The sequence below is a fragment of the Phasianus colchicus genome, chromosome 7, assembly GCF_987193195.1.
Source record: "Phasianus colchicus chromosome 7, bPhaCol1.hap1.1, whole genome shotgun sequence".
NCBI classification, from domain to species: Eukaryota; Metazoa; Chordata; class Aves; order Galliformes; family Phasianidae; genus Phasianus; species Phasianus colchicus.
The window spans coordinates 29,630,209-29,651,091 of NC_143442.1; the positions used below are offsets into that span (position 1 = coordinate 29,630,209).

At 37.7% G+C, this 20,883-nt stretch overlaps 1 protein-coding gene across 2 annotated transcripts in view; it reads left to right on the plus strand.

Annotated features, from left to right (window-relative positions):
* The window catches only part of HIBCH (3-hydroxyisobutyryl-CoA hydrolase), a 36,514-nt gene that overhangs the window by 5,633 nt on the left and 9,998 nt on the right, over nucleotides 1-20,883 (plus strand). For both annotated transcript variants that reach the window (XM_031604425.2, XM_031604424.2), the window contains 6 exons: nucleotides 413-465; nucleotides 14,447-14,525; nucleotides 17,206-17,351; nucleotides 18,370-18,456; nucleotides 20,131-20,189; nucleotides 20,584-20,665. In XM_031604425.2, coding sequence (XP_031460285.2) covers nucleotides 413-465; nucleotides 14,447-14,525; nucleotides 17,206-17,351; nucleotides 18,370-18,456; nucleotides 20,131-20,189; nucleotides 20,584-20,665 — 506 coding nt within the window. The remainder of the gene's footprint in view (nucleotides 1-412; nucleotides 466-14,446; nucleotides 14,526-17,205; nucleotides 17,352-18,369; nucleotides 18,457-20,130; nucleotides 20,190-20,583; nucleotides 20,666-20,883) is intronic.

Genomic DNA, 20,883 nt, shown 5'->3' on the forward strand with positions numbered 1-20,883 from the left:
AGAACACGTTCACATTGCAGTAGCTGGTAGTCATGCTTTAGCTTAAACCTACCTTGGCTTTGTGCTCAACTACTGGGACACACACTGTACTCTTAATCCAAGCATAATATTAGGCAAAAGTGGAACTGTTGCATCCAACTTCCTGCAAGGCTACTTACAATAACCAGATACAGCTAAATTATTGGGAGCTCACACTGATACTTCATGCTCTCCTACAACACTAGGAGTGTATGAAGTCAGCTGCTGGCATTTCTTCACATTGCTTAATAATCACATGGAGCAGCTTCATTGTAAGAAAGATATTTTATTAACTATTTTCTGTCACTCCTGCTGAAGAAAGACATGGGGAAATGTATAGTTCATCACATTCTATTTTTTTTGGAGAAAAACCAATTTTGTACATTTCTTGTAGGCACTTGCAAGAAGCCATATGTTGCACTTATTGATGGCATTACAATGGGAGGGGTAAGTTAAATATCTTGGTGTTATACCTGATATAGCTTGTTTTAAAGTAATAACATCATGTACCTGAGTTGCATGAAGTACACACAGCGTTTCAAATATTGTAGTTGGAAAACATTTTAATCCAAACCTTTTGCATCTAGCTTGTCAGACTAAATTGCTGCTCCTCTACCACTTCTGTTTTGTGATTGCTAGTACAAGTAAACCCTCTGAGGATCTGGCAGCAGTCATGTCATTGCAGCAAACACCACCCCAAGTTTTTTGAAACACAAGTTTAATTTTCCACTCAATTTTTAATTATATTTCTATATAGTTGTATTTTCTAATAAAGGGCAGTTTTCAAAAAAAAAAAAAAACTAGGAAAATCTCATTCAAAGTTTATTTTAACAGATGTCCATATCATTAGTTCTGCATTTTTCTATCAAATGATCTGGAAATGCTTTTACTGTCTCACCTCTCCATTACTTTCAAATGAATTACAATATTCTGATTTTCTGTTCCAAGGTTGCACCTTACTTTTAAAGCATATGACTGGAAGAGGTTCCATCACATTGCATGTTATACTCAGTGCTAATAGTTGTTTTAGCAGTTGCTGGTACTAAATAGTGCAAGTAGGCAGAACCGTGCTTTTCTACTTCTGTGTAACAACCATTTGATACATGTGCATCATAGCAGGGATGAGAGTACAGTAATTGAGAGTTATTGTGATCAATGAATTGACAGTGATGGCAGTGTGCCATATTGCCACATGGATTTACAGGTGCTGACAAATCTTTCTGGACTGCCAATTATAATTGCTTCAATACAGTTCTTGACAGAGACTCTTCTTTTTCCAGAAGGGCTCTGTATTATGGACTATCAGTAATTACGCTGGAAAGTTGCTTCAGTGTTTCTGCTGCCTGTTCATTCAATCAGTGAAGTTTTTGATTTGTTTTCATTTTGAATGTTATAGGCCTACTTATTACATGAAATTGACTGTATTTATTGGGTTGGATCATCAAGTTCCAACCCCCCCGCCACAGGCAGGGCCAGATTCAGATTGTCTGATGCACACTGATTAAGAGGGAATATTCCTTCCTAGAAAGAAGTTAGCGCCTTCTCTTTGTTGTACAAAGGTCTATATAGCTGTTTTAACTAGGATATTTGAAACATGTCTTACGTTTTGAGTAACTGCTCACATCTGAAGGGGACCTTTGACTGCAGAACCTGTTTACTAGAAGTTTGTTGTCTTACTGGGAAAGAGGAAGTCAGGCTAGTTGTCTAGACACTGTTTTGGTTATTTGTTTGGATTTCTTTCTTTTTGAGACCAACTCTTCAGGCATTTTTGTTTTACCCTTTTCTATGCTGCAGTGTCTATTCCACTGTACTCTTTAGTGCTCTAAGAAATAATGTCATCAGGTAACTGCTTTAGGCAAAGTTTAGCACAAGTACAAGCATGAGCAATGAAGACCTGTGAAGGTTTAGATTAATTGCTTTTGTCTCCCATCTCTCTGAAAACATTAGTGTAGTATAACAGCCTAAACAACTATTGTGCAAAAGGTGTTTTGCCTTCTCTTACCTCAGGCCATCTGAAATAAAAATAAATAAAAAGATGAGACAAGCACATAGTTGCAAAGCCTGTATGCTTTGATGGCAATGAAGTGTGTGTATTCAGAGTCCACTCTTCAATCCGGTCTGACAGTCAGGATTTTGGTTCTCATTGCTCTATTTGAGCCTTTGCAGTACCACTTCAAGGTCACAGACTCAGAATATAGTTGTCTTTCATGTTAATACAATAAAGCCATACAACATAGTCTATTTAAATTAAGTTTGTCAAAGACAAGGTAAAAGAAGTAGAACCTTCTTGTAGCACTCATGTCTGTAACAAGCATGGTCCTTTGCCTGTTGTGACTCTTTAGTTTCTATCTTCTCTTGCTCATTTTGTCCATTTTGGTTGTAATCTTTTCAATTAATGATCTAAAAAGTGGCAGTTGCTCTTTTTACTCTTATATTCTCTGCTGCTGAGCCCCAGAGATCTTGCTAGATGCATTTATTAAGAAAAAAAACTATGAGGAGCTATGAAAATAAAACTGCCCATGGATTGCTCAATATGATTTTGAGCTACATGCAAAAATAGAGTGTTCAAAAGGCAAAGTAACCTTGAGTGCTGTTTGTTTTGCACATGCTAGTAGAGATGCAGTTCACTCCAAGGTAATGGTCTTCCTGCAAGAGCACACCTTTTCATCAACACTTAGTTTTCTCCTCATTTGCAGTCCATGGAGGTATCTGCTGATAGTTTAGGAGGCAAGAAGTTGTATTCCACAATACCTGTCTATTTTTGTGTGTTGTGTTAGTTTTGAGTTGCCTTCCTTTCAGACAGCTTTTCTGATCAGAGCAAGATTACGTTTCATTTGTCTAAACAGACCAATGCTTTTCCAGGAGAAATTTGTTAACTGCCATCATATTTTACCCTCTTCCCCCCACTGCTTCCAGCACTGGGAACCCAATGAGTAATGACCTTAAACTTGGGGCTGCAGTGGCTGTTTTCTGTTGTGGTACAAAGAGGTTCACTGTAGCAAGATTTTTAGATTAGGCCCACTAGAACAGCCCTTGAAGTTATCATATTCATAGTACTATCCTGTTCTGCTCCTACTGTAATTATTCACTAGGACTGCATTCATACAAAGGGGTTATTCATGTTATAATTAGATACTGTTTTAAATTACTCAGATGCCAGTGATCTGTATTTTTGACACAATCAGGTCATATTTAATCTATTTCATACGCTCACAGTCTGTCTTAGTCCTACAAGGGAGAGGGAGCATTGGTCACTGACAAACCACAGTAAACAAACAAGGAAATAAAGCTAATGACTCAAAATTTATTTAGAAGCTAATGGTTTAGGCTTAATAATCATGGAACACTTCAAATACTTCAATTTGACTCTAAGCTGCTTATCTATGAATAGACATGCTCCTTTTGTGTCACTATGATTATGTAGTGCACTGGTGTTCTGATTATAAATCACTTAAAAAACTAGCAGTGTATTAAAAACTCGTTACTGTGTGCTCAGATAGTGAAAGCTGCTATTGATTCTCAGCTAGTTTAGATTTGTAATAGAACTTGGAATTTTATCTTCAGAATGGAACTGGTTCCACTTCAACACTCTTCAGAAGTGCTAAGTGGCACATGAGGGAGCTAATCAGCCATCAGGTGGGGCTGTGGAGCTTCTTTTCTGCACCTTGTACAAAGTCCTGGAGTTCATCAGAAACTGAGTTCCATGTACATGTGTTCTTTAATCTTTTACCTATTTAGCTTCAGGATTATAGGCTCAACTGATAACATCTGATGAAGCAAATATGGTGGCATGTCACTAGTAAAAATAGTGAAGCAATTGAAACAGTCTGTGAATACTACATTTACTGTTAAAGGGTGGATGCTGTTGAAGGGCATGGGAGGCATATACTCACGTTGCTAGAAATTACTAATCAAATTGTAGCTGCCCCTTATCCTGACTTTTTATTTCAAAAATGAAATATCTGAGCAGAATATTGAACAAATGACTATTTTTAATATTTTTGTCTGTAAATAAATTTCTAAAGTTAGGTTGCTTGGTTCTAGTAAAGTCCCAGTCTTTTGGAGATGAAAAGAATGCTTTAAGCTCCATCAAAAACCCATGTTTTTAAACTAGGGTTTTGTCACTAACTAAGTTACTGTGTTGGAGAGGAATATTTTAAACCTGTTTTGTAGCCAAATGAAGTGAGTTACATTGATTAGAGTATTGGCTTTGCAATGTTAGAACTTAGAGTTTAAGGGGAATATTTGTTAGCGTTCAGCTAAGGAAATTGAGTAAGAGTAGATGGTGGTACATCCTTTTCAGGAGCAAAAGGACACTGCTGTTAGTTTATTGAGGAATCTGAGAAAGCATATATAGAGCACTGTCTTCCTTAAATAAGATGATTTAGAAACCACTTCAACTAGGCTTCATTTCAGAACCATTGTTAACACTAGTAATTATAGTCACCTCTGTATGCATTTAGTGTTTTTGATGTTAATTAGGCACGGTCCTTAGAAAGGCCTGCAGTAGTTCGTCAGTTGAATTACCTGTCACTCAGTACTGTTGCAGGTTTGTGAGCTTTATTATTTATGAGGCCAAAATAGGTCTTAAAGTATTTCTAAGTAAAGGCTGTTGCTCAAATGGAGGTATTTGTGCCTTTGAACTTCTAAATACAGTATTTAAGCCTTTGGTCTGACCTGTTACACAGTGTATTTGCTAGGCTTATATTAGGAAGTTACAGACTTAAGGGTTAGGTTGTTAGGTTACACTTCTTACTTTAACAATTAATGCCTTGAGTTTTAACAAGAAAACAACTTCCTGTTGAGCAAGTCTACTTAATACTGTAGCATGCAAAACTTTCAGGATAGAGGTGGAGTTTGGCAGGGATTCCAGCTCTCTTAAGCCCTCTTCTTGGAGTTATTCTGACAATCTTATTTTCTGCTGTTCACATACAGGGAGAGTAATGGGAGATTGGAATTAGAATATAGCTTGCAACTTGGAGATCACTCAGCCTTGTTTGCACCCTCACTCCCCCAGGTACCAGGCCTCATTGGTAACAGCATGTAGTGCTGAATGTTTTGTTCTCAGTAGAGAGAGACCTCACATGTACTTACTGTCAATATAAGAAAGCAACTTGTGAATTGACTCTTTGGGTTCACGAGTGGCTTTCCATTAGTTTTGTCAACACATATCAACACAGATTTTTTTTTGCAAGGGCTTTTCAAGTGAGAGTCTACATCCAAGGAACCTATATAAAGCATCCTTACAGTGACTATTTGAGTTGTTTCAGGTTTTCTTCAAGCCTGTGTTAGTGACTCAGGTAGCACTGTCCAATACGTTAAGCTTCAGAATACAGAAGAGCTGGTGCTGTCATCTTGCACTTAAAGGTTAAACATAGCTTGATGATGGCTCAGCAGATTTTTAACTAATGCATTTAGAAGTCTCCAACGTCAAGAATAGATTTTTAGTATACATCCCACCCTAATGGTTAATTATTCTCCCACAACTTCCCTCATGCCTAATTTAAAACTTGAGTGCATGCAGTCAATTCATTCCTGTCTTACTCACAGCTCACTAAGAACCTTTTGAAGTATTTTTATTCCTTTGTCCCAGCCACCCTGCTTTCACTGGATAAGACTAGTTGTTCACTCTTTACTATAGATTAAGTCCCTTGGCCTTCTTGCAAGCCTCCAGAATCACTCAAATTCCTGTACTTTACAATTCATTACTAAAAACCAGACAATATTTCAGCTGAGGGACTCATCAGCACCAAGTAGAGCAGAATAATTATCCCTCATACATAATAGAGATATTCTATCCCAGATAACTCACGCAAATCACAAAGCACCAAATGCTAGGAGGCCACTGCATCTTTGCATTCTTAAAGCCATTACTCTTGCATAGCATAAATACCATCGCGATGCATTTCCTTAACAGTTTTACCAATTCCTAGTTCTTCCTTAATGGAATTTGTACATCAAAGAGTTACTCCTGTTGAATTACCCTTTACCTGATATACAAAACTAAAATACACTTCCTCCTTGAACTTCAGTCATCTGCCATTGCCTTTTATGGCCTCAACACATCAAGCAGGTCAGGCTTCCCAGGTATATGAAATTAGGCTGAGGCTACACTTCTGCCCTTTGGTGCCCTCTGTAGCATGATATCCTAAGTAGCCCTTTCTGCAATAGCATTGCATTATTACTCATATTAAATTCATGGTTGCTGTGTGATCTGGAAATCATCAAGTCATCTGCATAGAAAACAGGCTTGCAGTCTCTGCATTTGATTTTACTTCTTTAAATGTAGCTGCTTTCATTTCATTAATTTGTTTATCTTTATTCCACCATTTCTCTAAAATGAGATTAAATCCTTATCCCACCTAAGTGTTTATCCTCCCAAAATGTAACCTCAGAGTTAAATAGAAACCTCAGTATTTCATCATCCAAGCAGCTAATGAAAAACATGAAAAATTTTATTATTAATGATTGGCTTCCACAGTGCCTCAGATGAGGTGTCTTCTCTTTGGCAGTGAACTGTTGAAATGTTAAATATTGTCAGGTCATTGTGCCTTCTGTTCCATAGTGATATCATCTAGACTGTTTGGTTAGTTTGTTTATTTGAGGAAACTGCTGCGTAAGAGGAAGTATAAACTCCACAGCTCAGAACAGGAAGGTTTTCTATAATGTTTTCTGAGCAATAACATCATTTTAACTTAGACCACAGCCATTTACCAAGTGGCCAGCACTACAAATAGGAAAAACTCCTTCCGTTGTGCAGGAGTTCTTCCTTTCCAGATTACACATTCAGTATTACAACTGCAGGTTGTAGCAGAAGGTGTGAACTGAGTACCTAACATCTGGCTTTAACTTTTCATTGTGTCTGTAAAGTTTGCTTTTCAGTGGAAGATTCTAATGACTTTCATTGTTAGAGGAATCAGAGTCCTCTTTTGAGTCAGATGTCAGAACACAGAATGTACATCTTTAAGGCAGAAAACCTCTGAGCTGAAGTTTGCGTGTCCGCTACGTAATAATTCTCTACTGCATCACATAGAGCCTACTTGTAGTAGTGAGGGATTAGGGTAGGACCTAGGAGAAACTTAATATTTTAGTGCTCTTTCATAAAAAAAGAATACTTCTCTTTTAGGCTTTTACCTTGCCTTAAGTAGTAGACTCATCAGAACTATGAATTAACAATTTTTTCGGAGGAGTTTGTAATGTTTATTTCAACTCAAGCCTTGCATCTTAGTGAAACTACCTCAAATGTTCTGGAAAGTTATAGTCCCACAAAGGAGACCCTTCACACTATTTAAGTATCTGCAGTCAGTTTTAGTTTAATTTATACCCTAAAAGTTGCCCTGAAGTAACTGTCACACTAAATCTGGATAAGCTGCTTTCCAGTTCTCTCTGCCCAGCTCATCTAACTCATGTGCACGTACTGCAGAAAAAAAACAACTTTTGGCCAGTTTGTTGCAGTTACTGCAGAACAGAATAGAGATTTCACAAACAAGAATCTCTTGTACCCTGAAACAAACCTTTCTGATACTGACTGGTGTACTGCTTAGCTTTTGTAATACAGAATGTTGAAAACAGCACTGGAAGAACAAAACCAGATTCCCTCTCTGCTGAAATTACAGTGTCCTTACCATCTGGCATGTAGGTCTGCCTGCTAAGCTTCTCTCACTGATCCTGGACAAATGGCACTCTTGGCTTTGTAACTAATTGGACCAACACAGAAGCAGTTTTTGACATCAGTAAGAAATAACTACTGAATTCTCTGATTTGCATATAGCATTATTCCTCAAAGGGCTAATTGCAAAGCACCATATCTTAAATTATAGATTTGATAACCATAATGCTACAGCAAGTAAAACTCCACTTCCCCTCTCACACCTGCAATGACTGATATATTTAATGTAAAATTACAAAAAGGAACAGTACAATTATTTTACACCTAGAAAGAAAATGAGAGTTTCTTAGCATACACTGTGCAGATGTTATTATACAGTTGTACTGCTTTCCAGTTGTACTGTTTTCCAATCACAGAGTAAATACCCTTTGAATTTCTATGCAGTGTAATGAGGTAGTGATCACATCATAGAGCAAACATCACAAACATCTGAGGCTCAAGTTGAGGTTTTAAGCTATACTTCCTAAAGAAGTTTGTGTGTGAGTGTGAAGCCTCTGCATTTTGCAGGAGGCTTCATCCATAGCTTTATGGAAACCTTTCCTGCCCTTGTACTGCTCAGCGTCATTGTAGAGATGTGAACACTTCTGCATGGATTCATTCTTTCCCTTAGGTACCAGTTGCTCTTGCTAGAAGTCCCACTATTTTTCTTTAGTTCTAGGCCTCCATGTAGAGTCTCATATTGAATGCATTTTCTCATATCATTATTTCCCCTCTTTTCCTTTGTTATAGAAGTAATCTGAAGAGAATTACTCTTCCCTGCTTCTTCATCCTTCCATAATCCTGATAAGTTTTCCCTCTTTTTAGAAGAATGTAAATACATGTTTTTTTCCTTGAGTTAGCTTTAATGTCTACTTCCTTTTATTTTCCAAGCATTTTTGTTCCCTGAGAAACAGCCCATTGTGTCAAAATTCTCTTAGAATGTGCTTGTCACCCTAAATAACTATGCTCCTCATTAAATAAAGCTCTGCTGCATGGGTAGAACACCACAAGAAGTATTTCTTTAGTTTTTAACAGAAAACCTAAAAGCTGAGTTGTTTGTTGGATTCATCTTTCTACACTCCAGCTTCCCTACAGACATTAAGATGCGCATATTAAAACCTATGAATTTTTTTAGCAGTAGCTGCATTTTTAGGTGATTCAGGGGAACAGATGGACATCTTGTCTTCCAGAATTTTAGAAATAATTTTTTAAAATCAAGGTGGTCACTAAATGTCAGTCTTAGAAATTAAAATACAGTTGTGAACAAGCAAAGTCAGCCTCCTTACTGCAGAGGTACATGCTTGACTGCTACTACTGCTTCTGTCTATTTGGTGTTTGCCATTAGAAGGCTGGATCAGTACTAGTGGATTAACTGCAGGGGTGAAAAACAGCTGTTGCACACAACAACCCTAATAAAAATAGTTTAAAAGAATTAATTAGTTTCATCTTTGTGATAAGGAAACAACAAAAAAAAATATTTTCAAAGCATTATCTAAATTCCACTCCTAAAGGACAGACATTGACGTATAACATGGTCTGTGTACTTGGTTTTCAAGTTTTGTGGTAGAAAAAAAACTGAACTAAATGATTGCTATTAATGTAGTTGATTCAAATTTGTTTAAATAATTAGGAGTCAGGATAGCAAGTTAGACTTATAGATAACAGCTCTGCTCATAAAGAAACAAAACTGCTTCTAACAGGTTCTCAGCAATACCAGACAAAGCATTCACAGGTAGATCAATAGTCATATGCAGAAAGAAGAGTCAGACTCACCCAGCTGCTGAAGGAGCTCTCTGACAACACAGCCCTCCTCACAAAGCAACCCAAAAGATGCTCTCCCTTCAGTGGCTGGCCTTTATAGGAGCCATGGGTGGCCTCCACTCTCAGCCCACCCCTTCTGGTCAGCTGGGGATCACAGGTGCAAACAATTTGTGCTCCCTGGGCAGACATAGCCCTTTTCCAGTGTTCCATCACCACTTCAAGCCCTAAACTAACAGCTCCCCTAAATCACTATGCAAAATATTCATAAATTCGAGTGGTTTTTTTTTTAGTGTCATATTTGAATATGTGGCAGAGATGTAAAAGTAAGCTTTTGGAAACATGCAATGTTCTGTGCCATGAAGCATCGGAATATTCACCAAATACCAGTTAGCATTCATAACACAGACTACCTTATAGGTTTGACCTTCTCCAGGCCATCCATCCAGCATGTCCGGATCCCTCTGTAGGGCCTTCCTACTCTCAGGCAGATCAACGCTTCCTACCAACTTGGTGTCACCTGCAAACTTACTGAGGGTGCACTCAATCCCCTTGTCTAGCTCATCAGTAAAGATATTAAGTGACTCCACACCCAATACTGCCCACTAGGAACACCACCAGTGACTGGTTGCCAGCTGGATTTAATTCTGTTCGCCACCACTCTCGGGGCCTGGTGCTCCAGCCAGCTTTTTACTCAGTGAACAGTATACTTGTCCAAGGTTATGGGCTGCCAGCTTTTCCAGCAGAACATGTGGGAGACAGTGTCACAGGCTTTGTTGAACGCTAGCCTTTCCCTCATCCACCAAGCAGGTCACCTGGTTGTAGAAGGAAATGAGGTTGGTCAAGCAGGACCACTTTCCATGAACCTTTGCTGGCTGGTCCTGATCCCCTGATTATCCTGCACACGGCACATTTCTCTGATTCACTAAGTCATCTTGCCCGTATCTATGGATTAAACATGAACTATATCATTAGAAATGGCCCATAACATTAATGATGAATGAAGATTTGTATTTCTTTTTTAATATCTCTTATGCTTTCTTAGGCAGTGATTCCTTTGCAGTGTAGTCCCTACGTGGGGAAATGTAATTTATGTTTTTGCTGTGAGACAGGTCTGTTTTTCTGTCTGAGAACAGATGTTTATTCAGTCGGTAACTCCAGTGCTCGATGCTGCAGGTGAATATAAGCACCATTTAGTTGTGGTATGTTTCTGTGGAATTTTCTGTTGTGGTGGTCTTGGTTTCTACAGTATCTTCCTTAGATACGGTGTGTTCTCTGACTGACTAACCTGGGTCATTCTCAATTGGAGATAATAGAGCTTCTCATCTACAGCTTAGCTTTGAAGATTTATAGTAGCTGTATCCCATTGCTCAATTTATATCAGTAATGATAACTTTTATTCCACTAGAAGAATATTAAAGTTTTGTATTCACCATAAAAAATGGAAATCAATTCTAGATTTTCCAAACAGTGCCACACCATGACATTAGAAATATGGCATTGAGTAGGAAATCATGTGTATTGAAAGTAAAATTCAGGTACTTTATTGGCTTTTTCATAAGCCAGTTTATGAATTTGACCAGAAATATGTAAAAGATTTATTTATATTATTATACTATTATGTGCCTTTTTCAGATATGCTGACTCTAACAGTAAAGGTGTAACACACTATATTTATTAATATTAAGATGTTAATAACTACGCCTATCTATCTCTAACAATACATTTTCAGACCACTATTTCTGCTTTTATGTCTGCTTTTGATTCAATCATACAGAAACAGAAAAGGTCTGTTAAATAGGTTGGTCGTTACTTAACGCCTTCTCTTCTGATACAAGTTTTAAGTATCTCTTGCAAAATGAAAGCATTCAGTTTCCAGGGGGAAAAAGGTTTCTAGCCAGAATTAAGATAAATCATCTAGATTAAGAATCAAGCCTGATTCACCATAGAAATATAATCACAAAGTCATTTATGTTAGAAAAGAACTTGAAGATTCTCCAGCCCAACCATTACCTAATGCTTCTCAGTCTACCACTAACCCACACCCCTAAGCACCACATTCTCCCATCCCTTAAATGCCCCCAGGGATGGGGATCCCACCTCCTCCATGGGCAGCCCATTCCAATGCCCAGCCTGCACTTCCATGAAGAAATTCTTTCTGGCTGCCAATTTAAACCTTTGCTGATGCAACAGTTTGAGGCTGTTGCCTGATGTCCTTTAAACTAATACACGTCTGTCCTCTGGATTAGACAGAGAAGGTGAATCACATACAGTGAATGCATTAACCGTGTGGGAAGCTGCACAGAAACATACAACATACAAAAGCATATGATCATCAGTTTAAGAAATTTGTACTGTACCTTCAAAGCATTAAATTGTTTTTATCTCCTAGTTTTATCTTAACGTTGGATTATTTTGAAATGGTCTTCAAAGAAGTATAGATGTACCATTTTCTTTACAGTGAATAAGGAGAAAATGCAATTTTAAACATTTAAATATGCATCTGAATTAAACTCTTATCTGTGCTATAAAACTTGAGGGCTATCTCAAAAAGAAAACAAATCCAATTGTGGCCAAGTCACATGAGAGAGTGAAATCAGATTTAATTACTTCTTTCAAAAGAAAATTACTTCTTTCAACCTTTTATTAGCAAAACTCTACAGTTATTTTTATCACTATAAAAAAGAACAAAGTTGGAAGAGAAGCTGTCTTCATGGAGTTTGCAATCCATTCTTCATTACTCAGTACTCAGCTGAACATGGCAGTCCTTTCTCTTATGTACACTTCTGATTGCCCAGAACATAAGCCAGAAAATGTTTTATGATAGAAGGTGCTTGTACTCAGGGTTAGAAAAAACCCCACATGTTTATCATTAGAAAAAGCAAAATGGACTTGATTTATTTTATTTCAAGTTATCTTTATAAAAATATTGTCATTATTGCTGAACACGCATAAAAATAACAGCAGAAGTATTGTGCTTTCTCTTGCCATAGGAAAGGCCTTACTCAGTGCAGTGGAAATAATGCTACTATGATGTTATAAAGTATTGGAAGGGTTGAAGTCTAGAGCTTTTTTATGAGTGAATGAAGCTTCACACAGAGGGCTGCCTTTGCTCCTCAGATGAGATCTACAGCCAGACAAGTTAGAGAGGGACAGGTAAAGAATAAGACATTGATTGTACCCTATGCAAGTAAGATTCAAGTATTTGCCTCCTTGAAAAAGAAGTTCCTCATGTGTGGACATGGCTTAGTCTCTGGATATCATATAAAATACAAGAGCCAGAAACCTTAAGTGTCTGTTTCTCAGGAAATTAGACTCGAAGCTTAAAAGCTTCATAAATTCCTATTAAAATCTGAGATTGGCAGTTACTCATTTTACAGGGAAAAAAAAAGAAGCTTGAAGATGTTTTCAAATTTAATCATACATCACCCTGATGGAATAAATGGTGGCAATTAATTTCTTGCTGGGCAGAACTGTACAGGAGGTCTGAAAAGAATGCTTGAGAATGGTGCAAGGAAATGGATGTCATTTTTATTAGCATGAGATAACTTTAACATTGTAATGTAAAACTCACCCAAAGAACTCTAGAAAAAGTGAAATGAAAATATATTCTACACCCTCCTTAAAAGCATATCAGATATGTAATGCTGGTCCAAGCTGGTATTAGAGTCCTGAGGAACTGGCTGATGTAGTGGCCAAGCCACTCTTGATGGTATTCGTTAAGTCGTGGCAATCACGTGAAGGCCCTGGAGACTGGAAAAAAGGCAGTGTCACTCCTGTTTTTAAGAAGGGTAGAAGGAACAACCAAGGGAACTGCCAGCCTGGGAAGAGAGGGGTGATACAATACAGCCAGCATGATTCTGTCACCCAATTAATCTCACTGTTTTTGCTGGAAAGCACAAAATATCGTGAAGGTGAAGAACCCTAGCTGCATAAGGTGCCATTTTTCTAATATCTAAACAACTGGAGGTGTTACTTAAAACTTGATAACTTGGAAATTTAACCGAGAGAGGAAAGGAAGTAAGCTGAAACAGTGGAAATAAAGAAATATTGGCATAAAGACACTTCTGTTGAAATATTCAAAAGATAGCATTTGTCTCTAAGTAGAATCTAATGCAGATTTTATATTGATATGTATCCTGTAGGTAGCTTTAAGAAGTGAGACTCCTTCAACCCAACTGTGGTTGTGTTAAGTAGTGCCAATATTCTTGATGGAAGTGCCCTGAAAAGTTGTAATTGTTTCAGATAACTGTTTCTCTTTAAATATGTCAGTCTGCCTATCGAGCACTCTTCTGATTGAAATTCACCTTTTGTGAAATGAAAATGCATCTTTTTCTTGTGCCTTCTTGCTGCTTTCTGCCTAAATGAGCCAAAGAGGGTTTGGTACTTAGCAGTGTATGTTCTCTTTGTGACTTGAAGGGCTGCAGTCCCCAGGTTAAACTGGTTTGAGTTTCTAACCACAGACTTTGAGTTTGAATGAGTAATGCTTTTCCTGCTTAGAATATTTCAGTATTGATAAAGTTGGTAATCATCATCATCATCATCATCAATCATCATCATCAATCATCATCATCATAAATATTATTTATTTTAAAGGTGTTACAGTTACAACTTCAAGCAGTTCACATACATTCCAAAAGCAGTGGGTTTTTTTGTTGTTGACAGTTTGAAGCATGTGCAAAAATGATAGATGAGAGAACATTAGCAAAAGAATAGTGTCTCCCTAAATTGTCAAATGGAGAAAGATTCACAGTTACTGTTACTCTGGGCTATTTGTAGTTAATCTCCATGTGAGTCAGCAATCTTTCAAAGCATTGAAAGCTATTTCAGTCAATCCTAGAGGCAGTATAATGCTTTGTCTTTGAACCCTACACAGCCTTTTAATATTTTGTTGAGATGTGCATGGAAATCCAACGTTATTTAGTTGTAGAGCAAAGCAGGAAGCTTTGTGTTGCATAGGATAATGGTTGTGATTATTTTTCCTGGTTGTAACCATTGCCTTGGTTTGGGTTCCATGTGCAGGGAGTTGGCCTCTCAGTCCATGGACATTTCCGAGTTGCGACTGAAAAGACAGTTTTTGCAATGCCAGAAACAGCAATAGGTAAGTACATTTTAACAGGTTATCATGCAGCAGTGTGTGTTTCAAGTTATACCCTTCATGTAATTAGGATGAGATGCAGTTGACTGAAACTAACAGCTGTATTGTAAGTACGTTATAAAGGAGCTGGAAATCATCATATTTTGAAAGTATTTTCTTTTAAATTGATAAGAACTTGTCTCAATTTTGTTGGTCACTGAGGTTCTTGAAACAGGCTCTACTGTCTAGATTGACAGAAACTATCAGGATGCAATTTGTTAAAAATAGAAGTAGATGTGAGGAACTAAGGATTTGCCATAACGTGTAAGCAGATAAAGTCAGAAGATCCCAGTGCAAATGAGTTAAACCTTATTACAATTGGAGCTCAGCATGAGACAAACCACCTGATCTGCACTGTTAATGAAACAAATGTTGACATTCTCTTTTTTCTTGTGGACTATCACTGTGAGGTCCATTATAGTTGTGTACAGATTATGTACAAGATCACAGTTACACTGTTCCTTTTAAGTAGCATCCTATAACTTCTATTTTCTGTTGTTTGACCCTACAAAAGCTTTGTCAACTTTGAGATTATGATAGAAAATTTTATGTCCCTGAGCTATGTAAAGAGAGTGATAGGCTTCAAGTCAGATCACAGTGAACCTTCATGTGAGATCATTCATGTTCCTCTTGAAGGCAATACTGGTAGCATCAGAGCATCCACATAGAATGTATTACTGTCTGCCTTCTGGACACTTGTTAATTCTTTCTCTGTGTCTAATTCCCACCTCCCTCCTTAGCTGCAAAGTTTACAAAGATTGCTTAAGAAAGACTAACAGTGTAGTTCTTTTGCTTATAAAATTATTCTAATAATAAAGACACCTTTATTTTCTTCTTCAAAGGTAAATATGCACATAGTCTTATGCTAACAAAGATGATGTACTTTACATACATTTTCTGTGTATACAGGGACTTATTTAAGCAAAAATAGACTGTGAAGATGCATAAAGTAAAAGCTTAGATCTTGTTTACAGGGGAAAGTAATTAAAACCCTTTTAGGATCAATTAAAGTAAAACCACTGAAATCTGTTTGGATTTAAGGGCTCAGCTGTTTTGATCTTTGTGGTGTATGTTTAAAATGTCTGGCTGCTGAGAGACTGTATTAGTGGAATTGTTTGTATGTTCACTTTCAGAAGACATTGTACCTTTTTGGTGAAATGAAAACAGTGCTCATTGAGCTGCTACATTTTCACAGTTACTTACACACCACCATAAATAAAAAGTGACATTTATATGCCATTTTGGAAGTAAAAATAAAAGTTCTAGATGGTAGGCGTTTCCTGCTGGTAGAGATAACGTTGGAATGAAGTTTAAATGTGGGAGGGTGTGGACAAACCTTCCCTGGTGGGAAGAACAAGAGATGAAAGTATATTGTCAGAAATGGGCTGTAAGGTGCTGCTGGAGTACTAGCATGTTCTTGGATACCTAACCATTCTGTAACTTTCTACAACTCATTTACAAAAACAAAACTCCAACTGCAGATGCAAGAAAAGATGAGGTGTGTTGTAGCATCTGTGTCAGAGCTCAAGTTGCAGGTTGGTGTTACAGACATGGGCTTCTGGCCTGGCCTGCCCAGTGCACATTCAGTCTCTTTTCAAACAGGGATTTGAGAATCCCAATAGCTAGCACAAAGATCTGGGACAGTATTGAGAGAATTAAGGGAAACAAGAGGAGTAAAATTTGAAGAGGAAAGGAAGATGGGATCCTTGCATGGGGTACAGCAGAGGCTATAGTAGACTGCTCTTAAGCATCTGAGCAGGTTTAAGTGGATTAGCTGCACTCTTAACTAACCCTGCTTGTACATACTGCTCTAATTAAAGAGATCTTCATTTAGTTTAGTTTCACTCACCTCTAAAGTGACTTGAGTCGATCAACTTTATAGTTTATTTAGAATTAACTTTCCCACGTATGGGAAGGGCCCTATAAATCATGAAGATGGGTTGTCCTCTGAAACCTTAAGGAAATTCATGGGACTATAGGGAGAATAATGCTTCAGTACTGATGCTAAAGCATCAGTATTTTAATTGCAGCAAAGAGGAAAAGGTTGTTACAGCCCTGATGGATAGGGAGAATGATGTAACTGACTTCTTTTCTTCACAGTGGATTTGTGAGAGAATTTTCATTTTGAAATGAAGGAGTTTTTTTGCAATAGTAGGGAATCCAAGAGGAGACAGATGAATAGAAACATAAAATGAAATGACGGTCTTTGTATCAACATTATAGATAGGATGTCTCAAACTGAGGAAGGACAATGCAGAGTAGCCTACTCATAAAGTGACTATAGACGAGAAAGAATGTAGGTGATGAAATAGATATAATACAACTTAGGGCTCTGAAAGGCTGCCAGCAAGACAGTGAGTATTTTAGAAGAGCTGCAAATAGAATGAAGACAGTTGTCTGGCACATCTGTAAATTATGTGCCAGTAGAAATGATGCAATTTGGAAGGTGTTCAAGAGTTTGCTTTTAGGAAGGGTTTAGATGATAGAGAAATATGCAACCAAGTCAGAGAGAAATTGTGACATGACAGCTGTGCCCAAGTTAGAGAGGGAAGTGAGACCAGCAGAAATGTGTGCTGAGTTACGTGCATGTCTGGGACAAGTTCTTCTCCTCATTTTCTTTTTTGTTTTGTTCTGTTTATTACAGGCCTTTTCCCTGATGTAGGTGGTGGTTATTTCTTGCCAAGGCTTCCAGGAAAGATCGGCTATCTGCTCGCACTGACAGGATTCAGGCTGAAAGGAAGAGATGTGCTAAAAGCCGGCATCGCCACGCATTTCGTAGAATCAGAAAAGGTAAGCTGCCAACTGGAGCTCACCAGGGCTCAGCATGGCATCGCCGTGACAACTTGGAGTGGCTCAGCACACCAATATGCACTTAGCAACTTGAGTTTGTGCAGAGGTACAGTCACCGTAGCTGGCCCTACTCTGTGAATGGGGACTGTAAGGGACTCTCAGGTGTCACTGCAGTGTTTGTGACAGCTTTGCTTGAAGAGGGAGCAAATGCTGCTGTCACCACGATTCTGCTGTTAAAGGGCATGATTTACTGAGTGTAATTTTGTTACTTCAAAAGTGGTACCATATGCCTTCATCTTGTCTTAGTATCTCTATCACATCAGTGGTTTGCTTTCTGGATGCAATCTAGACAACAGTATCTGAAACAAGAGGTTATTTACACAACTGCAGAGTCTCTAATTTAGATAACAGCCAATTATAGATAACAGCCAATTAATGTGTTCCTTATCAGTCTCCTTAATAATATCCTGTTTCTTACAGTGTCTGTAAGAAAATGTAAAAATTAGCATATTTGATAAAGTCGGTCATCATGTTCCTTACTTCAAGTGGTTGTAAGTGTAGGAGAAAAGGCATCTGGTTCTCTTTTGCCAAGAAAAGACCAATGACTGTCAGTGTGACTGCACCATTGGAGCTGGCTAGATACACAGGCTGGCAGATACCACTTGGAGCACTGTGTGGTTGCCACGCTTCCTGCTCTCAGGATGGCTTTACCTGCCCCAGCTGCAGCACCAGGAGCAGAGCTTTTTGCTAATCACTGCAGACATACCTAAACCCAGGATCAGTACTTCTGAAAAGTGAACTCCAGCTCACTTGGTACTTCTTTAAGACTTGGCCAAAAGATTGTGTGATTTTTATTATTATTATTATTTTATTATTTTTATTTTTTGTAATAGCTGCATAGTTACAAATGTATATGTAATACACACATGTAGTTATACTATATTGTACTATTGTCATAGCAGAAGTAATTCAGAAAGTACATTCTATTTTACTTACTTTTAATTCTTATTTTCCATAGCTACCTGAGTTAGAGAAAGACCTGATAGCATTGAAATCTCCTTCAAAAGAAAATATTGCAGACTTGCTGAACTCTTACCACATGCAGGTAATCCAATTACTTACTGAAATCAAGTAGAAATGTTACTTAAGTGTATGTAAGTACAAATTCTTTTTAATGCTACTGATTATTTGTTCTGTGGTGACAAGATAATAGGTTTCTAAACTCCTTGTACTCTATGAAATAATACTTTCTAGCACAAACACCCACAGAAAATGTCTGCCTTTTCTTTTCACTTTTTATTCATTTTGTATCCTGAAAATTCCTACTGTGGTCAGCGAACTTTCTCTTTCAGTGTGTATATATGGGTTCCCAGCTGGTAGCATGATGATGCAGGAAAAACATTGCTGCTTATTTTTTCTGTTATTTGATTTTTAGCATACTTTGCAGAAGGCAAAATATATAGCCAGTAGCAAAACGTGATGGCAAGTACAGGCTGGGGAGTTATCCTCAAATGAGATTAGTACAAACATAATGGGAAGAACCACAGTTGTTCTCCAGAGGCTGCAGGAGTCACAGAGCCAGATATGAAATGCTAGGCTGCGTGCTTGGAAGTGGATGTTTTCTATTTGTTGGCCTGAAGAATTGTGCTACCTTTATGCATTTGATGTGAATTTTAGCATTCCTGTGATACAGACCATCTACAGACAGGGTTTGAAGCCTGAACTTAAGGGCTTCAGTTGTCCCGTTAATTCTTCAAATATTTTACATGTGTGTAACCTTGAAACAATTAAAAGTCTAAATGAGTACAGCACTTATTTGTAGGATATTTATTAGCAGAGTGCTGATATGTTCTCTTGAAAGCATTTGAGATCTTTAAAGCAACAATTTCAGGGAGAAAAATGTGCTGTTTTCCCAGTGGACAAACCCATCATTTTTGGAGGCAAATTGAAGTAGACTGCTAACATGTAATTGGTATTTGTATTAGCGTCATGGAACCGTGGGCATGGCAATGAATGGGTTTATCCAGTGGTTGTTTATTTCAAAAGGAAGAGAACTTCTGGAGTCAAGCTGGGTTTCCCTTTCATCAGTCATCCTGAGTATTGCTGCCCAATTGATTGGATTTAAAATGAGCAGTGCCTGCTCCTCCTATTTCTCTTTTGGAATTACTACGTTCATAAGTAAAGATAAAATAGAAAAATAATGTAAATAAGCTAATTTCCATAGTGGCACCGAATACTTTGCTACATTGAAAGCCCTGAAAGAGGAGTGATTCTGCGTTGCAGTATGCTGCTTTACAAGATGACATTTAGTGCCTGAGAGAAGAACCATACATGCATTTTTCCTGCTTTGCTCTTTTCTGTTTTACATGCATAAATACTTATGTGTCTGTATGGGAAACCAGACATCTCTTTTTCCTGTCTTCTATATTCCCTGTTTTTTGAGGAGACTTACCAACATTGGCTTTCTTGGTCTATTTGATAGAAACATATTGATAGGATAACCATGATTACCTGTGTACAAGATGACCACGCAGTCAAATACATGAATGTCATAGCTCAGAGCCAGCACCTTTAACACTCACAAGTGTGATGGCACCTTTAACACTCACAAGATGAAGCACGAAGATCATTATACATACTGTAAAACAAGTTCATTAAAAACAGCTTACAAACATTACATGTTCATTTATCTTACCATATTTCTGTTGTTTTTTGCTATTGGTGGGCTTTTCAGACAGCTGAAATAACCAAGTCAAATATGTATTTGCTTTTTAAATAGACCAAAATTGACCAAGAAAAGGAGTTCATCCTTGACGAGCATATGGAGAAGATTAACAGGTATCCAGAAATCTTCTCTTTTGTTCTTTTGGGTAAAAGCATGAAGATATATCCAGAAACAATGTTCTGCAGATAAGAGGTGCCATGTAAATATTTGCTTTTGGTGTGCCTCATGTGAAACTCATTAAATATTTCAGTCTTCAGCATATTAAATACTTGAATGTAGTAGCTTGAGTCATACACATAGCACCTTAGAATAGATGTTTTGTTTTGAAGGTGGATGGAATTTTGTGAGAGTAATTTTTCAGTTGGAAAGGAAATGTTACATGGTACATTCATGTTCACTGGTAGATGGTCATTTCTGTTTCTCATTTCTCTGTTCCTAGCATTCCATAGGAGAGAGGAAGGCTGAAGCAGTGAGACAGTTACCTTACTAATTTTCTTCTTCTTTTAGTATTTTTGCAGCAAATAGCATGGAAGAAATTGTTCAAAAGTTAAAGCAAGATGGTTCTCCTTTTGCCATGAAGCAGCTAGAGGTAATGCCTTCTCTGTTATTTTTGTTAGAGGTTTAAGCTGGTTCTGTGCTTTCCTGCTGCAGAACAGTTGATAGCTGCCTTAGTAATGCAAAAATGAACAAAAAAAGCCAACACTCCATAACACTGGACTGTGATCCTCAAGTTCTCATGTGGTTATGTGGGATTGTAAGTCTTTTCCTTTGACAGGAATATTCGTATGTGAAATGACAAGCTGTAAA